This window comes from Oncorhynchus mykiss, chromosome 12 (assembly GCF_013265735.2).
Source record: "Oncorhynchus mykiss isolate Arlee chromosome 12, USDA_OmykA_1.1, whole genome shotgun sequence".
NCBI lineage: Eukaryota > Metazoa > Chordata > Actinopteri > Salmoniformes > Salmonidae > Oncorhynchus > Oncorhynchus mykiss.
This window is the reverse complement of record NC_048576.1, coordinates 50,823,665-50,836,213: the sequence shown is the minus strand read 5'-3', so window position 1 is coordinate 50,836,213 and position 12,549 is coordinate 50,823,665. Positions and strand designations below refer to the sequence as shown.

The following is a 12,549-nucleotide window of genomic DNA, read 5'->3' as shown; positions in this document are numbered from 1 at the left end:
AGGCTCCTCAATCGTTCTCCCTGTCTCTCCTGTTTGTCTACAGTGGGTGGCATGGCCAAGCCCCAGCATAACTCCAACAGCCAAATGAACATGTCTGGCTCGTCGTCCTCTCTGACCAGCGAGGCCAGCACCAAGGCGGGCACGGCGGGCACCCGCAGCTACGGCATAGGTGGGGCTCTCCTCCACAAGAGGTTACTGCAGATGACCAGGCAGCACAGCAGAGACAGGGAGGAAGACAGGGACAGAGAGATGGAGACCGAGCAGGCAGTGCTAGGGAGATGGAGCTCCCAAAGCCCCCAGGCAGGTCCAGCGTTCAGCCCCAGGTCAGGGATGATGAGCCCTCTCAGGGCTCCACTCCACTCCGGGCCCCAAGGAGACCCAGGATCAGGGTCCGCAAAGGCCACCTGGCGAGGGACGCCCGCTCCCCAGACAGAGACCCAGAAAGGGCCAGCGCCTGTAACACCCCCCAGGCCCAAACTTCCAGATTCTTTATTGAGGAAGAGGTTGAGGGAGCTTTCCCCATTCAGGATGCTGAGGGAGAGGAGTCAGTCTAGGGAGAAGTTGGCTGCGTTGGTGATGGTTAGGCCACCAGTGGAGGATCAGGGGCAGACAGGGTCCTCTAAGGCCCAGGAGGGTAGCCCAGGAAAGGGACGTGCTGAGCAGGCTAACGGTCAGGCCAGGAGGTCAGCCAGCCCCAGCAGGGCCTTTGCATGGCTCTGCAGAGACAGACACAAGAGGAGAAAAACTATCTGACAGACAGACTGAGACGACAATACTCCCTGTGTAGAATACAAGTTGGCTTAGAGTACCGAGATAGACTGAGAAAGGACATTCTGTGTGAAGGGAACTGAGGAAATATTCTATGTGTACTTGAAGTTTTGTCATGAGTTTTCAGCAGTTCATTGAATGATAGGGAACGTGTTCATGTACTGTATGGTACATGTTGGTTAAGGTTCAGTCCAAGTAGATCTACAACAATTTGACAACCTATGCATAGTTATTAATACAATGCAGCTAGTTTGAATAATTTGTTCATTCAAAATTTCACTATTACAATATGTAATAACTGATTCTTAGATATTGGACTGTATTTATTACATTCAGAAGATAGAAAAAAAGTTTTAGGGTAAGTCGGTTGTGTTTAAGAGACTTCACAGGTCAATGGCAATGTGATTATAAGGGAGCTCTCGTTTTCTATTGTTTTAATGTTGATTATTCGCTGTTATTTTTGATGAAGATGAGATAAGCACTGGATTTTTTTTATTTCCAGTTGGAAGTTTGAAGTTTACATGCACATTAGCCCAAATCATTCAGTTTTTCACAATTCCTGACATTTAATCCTAGTAAAGATTCCCTGAATTAGGTCAGTTAGGATCACCACTTTATTTTAAGAATGTGAAATGTCAGAATAATAGTAGAGTGATTTATTTCAGCTTTTATTTATCTCATCACATTCCCAGTGGGTTAGAAGTTTACATACACTCAATTAGTATTTGGTATTAAGCTTCACATACTAATAAGGGAGAATAAGTTGGGAGAAATTTGGCCCATTCCTCCTGACAGAGCTGGTGTAACTGAGTCAGGTTTGTAGGCCTCCTTGCTCGCACATACTTTTTCAGTTCTGCCTACACATTTTCTATGGGATTGAGGTCAGGGCTTTGTGATGGCCACTCCAATACCTTGACTTTGTTGTCCATAAGCCATTTTGCAACAACTTTGGAAGTATGCTTGGGGTTATTGTCCATTTCGAAGACCCATTTAAGACCAAGCTTTAACTTCCTGACTGATGTCTTGAAATGTTGCTTCAATATATCCACATACTTTTCCTCCCTCATGATGCCATCTATTTTGTGAAGTGCACCAGTCCCTCCTGCAGCAAAGCACCCCCACAACATGATGCTGCCACCCCCGTGCTTCACGGTTGGGATGGTGTTCTCCGGCTTGCAAGCCTCCCCCTTTTTCCTCCAAACATAACGATGGTCATTATGGCCAAACAGTTCTAGTTTTTGTTTCATCAGACCAGAGGACATTTATCCAAAAAGTATGTTCTTTGTCCCCATGTGCAGTTGCAAACCGTAGTCTGGCTTCTTTATGGCGGTTTTGGAGCAGTGGCTTCTTCCTCGCTGAGCGGCCTTTCAGTTTATGTCGATATAGTACTCGTTTTACTGTGGATATAGATACATTTGTACCTGTTTCCTCCAGCATCTTCACATGGTCCTTTGCTGTTGTTCTGGGATTGATTTGCACTTTTCACTTCAAAGTACGTTCATCTCTAGGAGACAGAACGCGTCTCCTTCCTGACTGGTATGACGGCTGTGTGGTCCCATGGTGTTTATACTTGTGTACTATTGTACGCAAGTATAACCGGACTTGTGGAGGGCAAAAAAGAAAATGGGCTGATTTCTTTAGAGTTTTCCATGATGTCAAGCAAAGAGGCACTGAGTTTGAAGGTAGGCCTTGAAATACATCCAAAGGTACACCTCCAATTGACTCAAATGATGTCAATTAGCCTATCAAAAGCTTCTAAAGCCATGACATAATTTTCTGGAATTTTCCAAGCTGTTTGAAGGCACAGTCAACTTAGTGTATGTAAACTTCTGACCCACTGGAATTGTGATACAGTGAATTATAAGAGAAATAATCTGTCCATAAACAATTGTTGGAAAAATTACTTGTGTCATGCACAAAGTAGATGTTTTAACCGACTTGCCAACACTATAGTTTGTTAACAAGAAAGTGTGGAGTGATTGAAAAACAACTTTTAATGACTCCAACCTAAGTGTATGTCAACTTCTGACTTCAACTATATATATATATATTTTACCTTTATTTAACTAAACAAGTCAGTTAAGAAGAAATTCTTATTTACAATGACTCATTTTTTGAACAATTTAATAAAACAATTTCATTAAACTAGTCAGGATCAGTGTTGGACATGCTGCTGGCCTGCCTATGTAGTGAGCCTGTAGTACAAAGCAGTGTCTCCCATCTCGTTTGCTACAGGCTGTGTGTGAATGAGCACAACTCCAGGCTGATCGTCTCGTCCTCTCTCCCCAGGCTATGCCCTGATGCCTGCAGTGAAATCCGACAACCTGTCCGACTCCAGCCACAGTGAGATCTCGTCCCGCTCCAGCATCGTCAGTAACTGCTCTGTGGACTCAATGCCTGCTGGCCCTGCAGAGGAGCGCCAAGGTACCAAGGCCAGGGACACCACTGAGACCCCAGGCATCACCATGCAGCTCACACACGCCGACTCTGACTGCAGCCAGCCCAGCACCAGGTAATACACATAGTGTTAGACTCTCTCACACACACACACACACACACACACACACACATGCGTTTTGTTCTTCTATCCTCATGGGGACCTAAAATGTATTTCCATAAAAAAATCCTAACTTTAAACCTAACTCCTAACCCTTTACCCGAATGTCATGGAAATTACCACCAGAATTGTTGTGGAAATTACCACCAGGGACACCTGAAGTCAATCTTAAATGAGTCATTCTTTATTAACAGCATCCTGGAGAGGTCACAGTCAAACTTAAATGCATAAAGTACCAGTCTGAAGTGAGCTCCGCCGGGGCAGTCCCGTTAGATGTCTTATACTAGATGTCTTATACTACTTACACAGACAAGTTATATTTGCCTTATTTAGCTTATTCATAAATAATTCATCATTAACGTTTGGTTTGTGCATGTGACCGACCAATACCTCACAAGGCTTCGCATCTCCAAGCTGAGACCTTGAAACTGAGATATCCCTTTCCGTTCTCAAAACAATGTTCTGGCTGTACTACCAAATTTCAGATACTGATTGTGAGGATTCCTCCCAGGCACGTTTAATCAGTCACTTGCATGAACCCAGTCAAATTGGTTATTAATAAAGCACAAACATAAAATGTTCCTTCACACTAACCCTAATTATAACCTAACCCCTAAGCTTAAAATAGCCTTTGTCCTCATTGGGATGAGGGAAATGTCCCCACAAGGTAGAATTTTCTTGTTTTACTATCTATCCCACAAGGATAGAAGAACCAACACACACACATAATATACTTCCTCAAAGGAGTTCCAATAAGGGGTTCCAATTACAGTGCCTTGCGAAAGTATTCGGCCCCCTTGAACTTTGCGACCTTTTGCCACATTTCAGGCTTCAAACATAAAGATATAAAACTGTATTTTTTTGTGAAGAATCAACAACAAGTGGGACACAATCATGAAGTGGAACGACATTTATTGGATATTTCAAACTTTTTTAACAAATCAAAAACTGAAAAATTGGGCGTGCAAAATTATTCAGCCCCCTTAAGTTAATACTTTGTAGCGTCACCTTTTGCTGCGATTACAGCTGCAAATCACTTGGGGTATGTCTCTATCAGTTTTGCACATCGAGAGACTGACATTTTTTCCCATTCCTCCTTGCAAAACAGCTCGAGCTCAGTGAGGTTGGATGGAGAGCATTTGTGAACAGCAGTTTTCAGTTCTTTCCACAGATTCTCGATTGGATTCAGGTCTGGACTTTGACTTGGCCATTCTAACACCTGGATATGTTTATTATTGAACCATTCCATTGTAGATTTTGCTTTATGTTTTGGATCATTGTCTTGTTGGAAGACAAATCTCCGTCCCAGTCTCAGGTCTTTTGCAGACTCCATCAGGTTTTCTTCCAGAATGGTCCTGTATTTGGCTCCATCCATCTTCCCATCAATTTTAACCATCTTCCCTGTCCCTGCTGAAGAAAAGCAGGCCCAAACCATGATGCTGCCACCACCATGTTTGACAGTGGGGATGGTGTGTTCAGGGTGATGGGCTGTGTTGCTTTTACGCCAAACATAACGTTTTGCATTGTTGCCAAAAAGTTCAATTTTGGTTTCATCTGACCAGAGCACCTTCTTCCACATGTTTGGTGTGTCTCCCAGGTGGCTTGTGGCAAACTTTAAACAACACTTTTTATGGATATCTTTAAGAAATGGCTTTCTTCTTGCCACTCTTCCATAAAGGCCAGATTTGTGCAATATACGACTGATTGTTGTCCTATGGACAGAGTCTCCCACCTCAGCTGTAGATCTCTGCAGTTCATCCAGAGTGATCATGGGCCTCTTGGCTGCATCTCTGATCCGTCTTCTCCTTGTATGAGCTGAAAGTTTAGAGAGACGGCCAGGTCTTGGTAGATTTGCAGTGGTCTGATACTCCTTCCATTTCAATATTATCGCTTGCACAGTGCTCCTTGGGATGTTTAAAGCTTGGGAAATCTTTTTGTATCCAAATCCGGCTTTAAACTTCTTCACAACAGTATCTCGGACCTGCCTGGTGTGTTCCTTGTTCTTCATGATGCTCTCTGCGCTTTTAACGGACCTCTGAGACTATCACAGTGCAGGTGCATTTATACGGAGACTTGATTACACACAGGTGGATTGTATTTATCATCATTAGTCATTTAGGTCAAAATTGGATCATTCAGAGATCCTCACTGAACTTCTGGAGAGAGTTTGCTGCACTGAAAGTAAAGGGGCTGAATAATTTTGCACGCCCAATTTTTCCGTTTTTGATTTGTTAAAAAAGTTTGAAATATCCAATAAATGTCGTTCCACTTCATGATTGTGTCCCCACTTGTTGTTGATTCTTCACAAAAAAAATACAGTTTTATATCTTTATGTTTGAAGCCTGAAATGTGGCAAAAGGTCGCAAAGTTCAAGGGGGCCGAATACTTTCGCAAGGCACTGTATGTCCTCGTTCACACTGTGAACAGGAAATCATAAAGGGGCCCCTGTTTATCAGCATCACATGTTTAATCTCTGTCCCAAATGAACTGTGTTGCTCATTTTATGTGCACAGCTGTTTAAAATTCCAACAGGTAAACAACCGCCTTTACTGTCCCTCCACGATGAGGCATCCCTGACATAAATACAACAAATAAATAAATAATTTACTTCTTGACCACACTCTGCTTTTGTGTAATATTTCATTACCTGGGAACCTGCTGCGGCGTCAGTCGGTTCATTAAATCAATTTTATTTTTTACGCTTCGTAATAAACATTTCAGTGAACGAAACGCTGTCTGGTTAATGAAAGAAAGGAGAGGAGCACAACTTTACCATGTGGCGGGTACAGTGATAAAATCCTAGAAACACTTTGCTCTGCATTCTTGTGAGACTGAGGGGTATTGGGATGGAGGGAGGAGGCAACAGGACATATTACACAGGAATCGTTCACCTTGTTGCTTTGTCCTCCAAGGTGAGAGGAAATGAACTCTTGTTTACTCTTGCTTCCTTCTCTGTTTCATTGTGTTTTCTCTCCTGGTCAGTTATTGCTACTTGTTTTTCTGTTGGGTTCATCATTCTTCTCTGTTTCATTGTGTTTCCCCCTCTCTCCTCCTGGTCAGTTCGTTGGCGCGGGGCCAGGTGATGCGGGGTTCCACCTTCACCTCCTCCACCTCCACAGAGGAGCTGACTCCCGACCACGTCTCCCTGGACAGTGTGGCCGACAGCGGGCGGGGCAGCTGGACCTCCTGCTCCTCCAACTCCCACGACAGCTTTCAGAGCTTGCCTGTCCCCCTGCTGGGCCGACCCCCCACCTGGGACCACCTAGTGCCTGGGGGTTTCCGACACACCCAGCTAGCAGGGCCTATAGTGGAGGTTGAGGCTGGGCCGGCCTGGGTTGGGGTAGCGGGAGGACCGGGGGCAGGGTCCGGGGGAGGAGAGGACGCCAAGAGGCTCTCCAGAGACAGTTCAGAGCTAAACCAATCACGGCAGAGCTGGGCCTCATCCTCCTCGCTGTCGGACACCTACGAGGGGAACTACGGCACCATCAAACGCCGCACTACCGAAGGCGTCTCCGCTGCCCCTGGGGAGAGCCCTGACGCACCCCAAAGCACAGATCCCGTCTACAAAATGGTCACCTCAAGCACAGAGAAAGGCCTCATAGGTGAGGGTCTTCTGTGTGTCTCTCCCATCAGCGCTACTGTGTTGTTGTGTTAGTGTAACTGTGAACCCCACTTGTGACGTGCTAAGGGTGTGGTGTGTGTGAGGAATGACAAAAGCAGATCTGTTGATTTGATGCACTTGCTGTGCCTGGCCACTAGTCTCAAATGCTTCTGTTTTTTCACTCATGCTGCGTGAGACTGTCGTTGGAAGTGCAGTACAGTGGGGTCCCCTGCTTGTGCTTCTGCTGTTTGCACAGCTGTAGTTTCATCATAAGCATGTACTATTACTCGCTCACATACTTAATTCTTCAGCTGGTCCATTATCTAACCTGTCAATCAGGCTTTTCCTGTTTCAGTAATCTTCTGTTAATGGAGCACAGTGTTCTGGTAATGGAGCAGAGACAGTGTTCTGTTAATGGAGCACAGTGTTCTGGTAATGGAGCAGAGAACCGAGATAATGGATACGTCCCAAATGGCACCCTATTCCCTAGATAGTGCACTATGTTTGACCAGAGTCCACTTGGGACAAGCCAATATATTGTCCTCTTACTGGATGGACAGAAGGATTAAAAAGAGAAGTGCAGTACTGTACAGTACGGGCCAAATCTGCTGCTGCCATTTATCTCACCCGCCATGCCCAAGTATCTCTTTATGTGAGTGGTTTAGTTGCTACATGGTGCTGGTGAAACATCTCATTGATTTATTTTCTCCATTTTTGTTTCTTTTCTCCCTCTTTCCCTTCCTCCCCCATTCATCCACCGTCACCCCCCCCCCCCCCCCTTCCCGTCTCCTCCCCCATTCATCCACCGTCACCCCCCCCTCCCGTCTCCTCCCCCATTCATCCACCTACTCCTCCCCCATTCATCTACCGTCACACCCCCCTCCCGTCTCATCCCCCATTCATCCACCGTCACACCCCCCTCCCGTCTCCTCCCCCATTCATCCACCGTCACACCCCCTCCCGTCTCCTCCCCCATTCATCCACCGTCTCCTCCCCATTCATCCACCGTCACTCCCCCATTCATCCACCGTCACACCCCCCTCCCGTCTCCTCCCCCATTCATCCACCGTCACCCCCCCCCGTCTCCTCCCCCATTCATCCACCGTCTCCTCCCCATTCATCCACGTCACCCCCCCCTCCCGTCTCCTCCCCCATTCATCCACCGTCACCCCCCTCCCGTCTCCTCCCCCATTCATCCACCGTCACCCCCCCTCCCGTCTCCTCCCCCATTCATCCACCGTCTCCTCCCCATTCATCCACCGTCACTCCCCCATTCATCCACCGTCACACCCCCCTCCCGTCTCCTCCCCCATTCATCCACCGTCACACCCCCCTCCCGTCTCCTCCCCCATTCATCCACCGTCACACCCCCTCCCGTCTCCTCCCCCATTCATCCACCGTCTCCTCCCCATTCATCCACCGTCACTCCCCCATTCATCCACCGTCACACCCCCCTCCCGTCTCCTCCCCCATTCATCCACCGTCACCCCCCCCCCCGTCTCCTCCCCCATTCATCCACCGTCTCCTTCCCATTCATCCACGTCACCCCCCCCTCCCGTCTCCTCCCCCATTCATCCACCGTCACCCCCCTCCCGTCTCCTCCCCCATTCATCCACCGTCACCCCCCCTCCCGTCTCCTCCCCCATTCATCCACCGTCTCCTCCCCATTCATCCACGTCACCCCCCCCCTCCCGTCTCCTCCCCCATTCATCCACCTACTCCTCCCCCATTCATCTACCGTCACACCCCCCTCCCGTCTCCTCCCCGATTCATCCACCGTCACACCCCCCTCCCGTCTCCTCCCCCATTCATCCACCTACTCCTCCCCCATTCATCTACCGTCACACCCCCCTCCCGTCTCCTCCCCCATTCATCCACCGTCACACCCCCCTCCCGTCTCCTCCCCCATTCATCCACCTACTCCTCCCCCATTCATCCACCGGCACACCTCCTCCCGTCTCCTCCACCATTCATCCACCGTCACACCCCCTCCCGTCCCCTCCCCCATTCATCCACCGGCACACCCACTCCCGTCTCCTCCACCATTCATCCACCGGCACACCCCCTCCCGTCTCCTCCCCCATTCATCCACCGGCACACCCCCTCCCGTCTCCTCCCCCATTCATCCACCGTCACACCCCCTCCCGTCTCCTCCCCCATTCCCGGCGGCCAGTGTACTGTGTAACCTCCCCCACCAAGGACGATAGGTACAGGGGGCCTCCCCCCACCCCTCCGGGATACCAGGGCCTCACCCTGGTCGATGGACAGGATGGAGCTCCCCTGCGACCGTCCCACTTGCGGCCGCCCGACTATAGCGTGGCTCTGCAGAGGTCTAAGCTGCTACAGAGCCCCGGAGGCCTGGTGGAGGCCCGGAGACTGGGGGTGAACCTCCTCCACCACGAATCCCAGAGCCAGTCCCGGCCGGCCAGCGTCTGCCTTCAGGGCCTAGGGGATAGTGAGGATGGTACGTGGAGAACGACAGAGACCAGCCCCAGCCAAGGTTAACATGGAGGACTATAGCGCCGGCCATGTCGTACTAGACTAGACTATAGCTCAGGGGTCTATGTGATGCTGCTGGAGTGCTGTAGTTACTTTACTGTCAGAGTTAGGTTCCATTGAAGGGCTCAGATTTGGATGTACCTGGCCTACTGTTCATGCTATTTGTAATCTGAGTCTCAGCTTCTTGGTTCTTCTCTGTCTTATCAGAAATAAAAAAGAAGACGTCACAGTATAGAACGGTAGTATTTCTCATGTTTCTGGTCAAACTAGAGTGACACGATCTCATGCGAGATCTGTAAGATCCTCCTAGATTTTTGTCTGAAATCATTGTGTCAGTTCTGGGTTTAACTCTCGCCTCTCTGGTCTGTTGCAGATGAGCAGGTGTCAGCGGTGTAGAGCTGGCTGGACGCCTGAACGGACACTGCAGGCCGCTGGAGAGGGAGGGAGGGGTGGTCTAAGCTACAGCAGCTTCCTTGCTGCCTCTCCTCTGGGTTCACGCCCCTCTCTAGGCCCTCCCCGGCTCGGCTGACAGCTGCTCAATGCTAAACCAACGACGCCCCACAGAACTTGTACAATCATCTGTTTTACTCCATTTTAAAATTGGTTTAGAAGCTCCCACGTTTTTAGACTCCCACACCCCTGAAACATAACTGTATACAGACTGAGATGTGGTGTGACGTCGCGACATACGGCTCAGGCGTTTGGGGACGCTGTGCTGAGGATGAAGGAAGGGATGGACGATGCCCGCTGATGTCTTTTTTTTACAGTACCTCCATTTGCTTTTTGTGCTCTCTTGTCCCGGGTGTTTTAAATGAGTTTTTCCTCAGTCGTTGCTTGAAAGTGTTTTTTTTTTTGTTTTTTTGCCGTTTGCTTGAAGCTCTCTGTTTTTAAATGGCATGTGAACTCAAGTTATATGAGAATATCCAGGAAGGGAGAAAATCGGAACAATCATTTTTATCCCCGTTAGTTGATGAAGCAGAGATCAAGCAGGCTGCAGAAACTCTCCACAAATACTTTTATTGTGAGGGCAGTGAGTGAGTGAGTGAGGGGCAGTGAGTGAGTGAGGGGCAGTGAGTGAGTGAGGGGCAGTGAGTGAGTGAGGGGCAGTGAGTGAGTGAGGGGCGGTGAGTGAGTGAGGGGCAGTGAGTGAGTGAGGGGCGGTGAGTGAGTGAGGGGCGGTGAGTGAGTGAGGGGCAGTGAGTGAGTGAGGGGCAGTGAGTGAGTGAGGGGCAGTGAGTGAGTGGGTGAGGGCAAGTGAGTGAGTGAGGTGAGTGCGCGTCTCATGCCATTGTGTATGAGGCACCCTCATCCATTGAGGCTCTCTCTCTTGTTAACTCTTGTGTCTTGTGAACCCACAGTAACATGAGGTACTTTAGTTTCATGCTGCCACGTCTATGTTTAATAAATGGTTTTATAAGTTGTTTTTAATGAGTTGACGAACAAAAAGGCTCACTGCTGTAAAATAGCACAACATGTTACTTTATTGCAGTACAGTAAAACAATGTATTAGCACTGTACAAACATTAGAGTTGGCAAGCGTTAAATGCTAGGCATGCAGCCAAAAGCCCAAGTTGTTTACAAAGATGCTTACAAACTTGTTTACAGTGTTTGTTTGTTTGTTAGACTAACAGTTGTCTATTAAATTACAGGCTAAAATGTAAAAACATGATGATTTCAGGTTAATTTGACGTGTAAAGTCTTTTTTGTATGCGATAGGAATATGTGGATGCAGCATAAACAACACATTTGTTGTGTTTTTGTTTTAATGTACCTCTTCCGTCTTGGCTATTAAGTGTGTGATCTATCCCGTTCTTGTTTAACAGTCAGGGCAACAAAAGAAAAAGCAACGCTCGTCAAGGCAAAATGTATTTAAACGCCAGGTTTGCAATGCGTCTACATTCCTTGTTCAAAATATAGCTACACTTTGGAAAAAGAGTACATTTTGTAGGGTATTTTTAAAGAATTTGCTTTCATTGTTTGTTCTTATTGCAAGCGAAGGCTAATTATTTGTGCAGTCTGAACAGGTTTTGCCCTCTAGGGTTGAGGGTTAAACTGCAGAATGGTATTGTAATTATGGATATAACTGGAGCTTCTCATTTAGATCCATTTTCTTTGGCTGTTTGTACGTGATGCTTGTTTCAGCTTTATTTGCCGTACAAAGACTTGAAAATATTAATGGCGATATATACCGTGTGTATATAAATGTATACATATATTTTTGGTTTGTCATAAATGAATGTTACTGATCATGTATAGATGAACAGAGAGTCCTCTATAAAGACTATTTTTAATATTTTGTTATAATGAAATCCAAGATTGTGATTCCCCCTTTTCTGTCATTGGGCAGGAATCTTTTAAGGATTTTTCTCTCCCTCTCTTTGTTTTGCTGCCATCTCTGTATATATCTATTTGCTGCTTTGTTTTTGATTTGACTCCTTCTGATACGTTGTTGTATAGGTGTTATTGTATGTATTGACTCTGCCGCCCTCACCAGGTTCATTGCAATCACTGCCTCCTTGCCTCACGCACCTCGGGCTGCGTCCCAAATGGCACCCTATTCCTTATATGGTACATTACTTTTGACCAGAGCCCAGGGCTGTAGTGCACTACATTTGACACAAAAGTAGTGTACTATGTAGGTAACAGGGTGCCATTTGAGATGCAACCCTCCTGACTGAGGGCTTCTGGGTAATTTTGGACAGGCACGTTGCCTAGGTCCATCACTGGCTGTGGCCTAGTTGCCTTCTGCGCTGAAAGAGTTCCCCTGAACATGCCCTAAGCCCCTGCCACCTGCCCCTAAGTAGCCCACACACTGTGAGCAGGGTCACTTTCTGGAGGGGACAACATTCAGTTTCTCAGATAGAGATGTCAGGTGCAGAGCTGACAGTATTCCCTTGTCTACATGATAAAGAAGCACGTCTGTTCTACATAATATATTTCTATCTGGGGGTTCTGTGATGTTGCATCCCACTGAGCGCAACCAGGAGCATAGCTTTTATCAGTGTCTGCTGCTTTCACACAACTGTGGTAACATCCTCTCTTCCTCAGCGCTGATATCCCTACCCATGTCCCTACAGAGCTGGAGGGTTCGATCATAGAATTACAATGATATTGAATGGTTCTA

At 47.5% G+C, this 12,549-nt stretch overlaps 1 protein-coding gene across 9 annotated transcripts in view; it reads left to right on the top strand.

Moving 5' to 3' along the window:
* Nucleotides 1-10,574, top strand: part of rapgef6 (Rap guanine nucleotide exchange factor (GEF) 6) — a 126,132-nt gene extending 115,558 nt beyond the window's left edge. For 7 of the 9 annotated variants that reach the window (XM_036937739.1, XM_036937738.1, XM_036937740.1 and 4 more), the window contains 5 exons: nucleotides 44-169; nucleotides 3,058-3,280; nucleotides 6,386-6,927; nucleotides 9,100-9,426; nucleotides 9,799-10,574. In XM_036937739.1, the coding sequence (XP_036793634.1) occupies nucleotides 44-169; nucleotides 3,058-3,280; nucleotides 6,386-6,927; nucleotides 9,100-9,426; nucleotides 9,799-9,821 (1,241 nt within the window). In that variant the 3' untranslated portion in view covers nucleotides 9,822-10,574. The remainder of the gene's footprint in view (nucleotides 1-43; nucleotides 170-3,057; nucleotides 3,281-6,385; nucleotides 6,928-9,099; nucleotides 9,427-9,798) is intronic. The other 2 variants (XM_036937741.1, XM_036937743.1) reach the window with 2 other exon arrangements.
* Nucleotides 10,575-12,549: the final 1,975 nt, after the last annotated feature.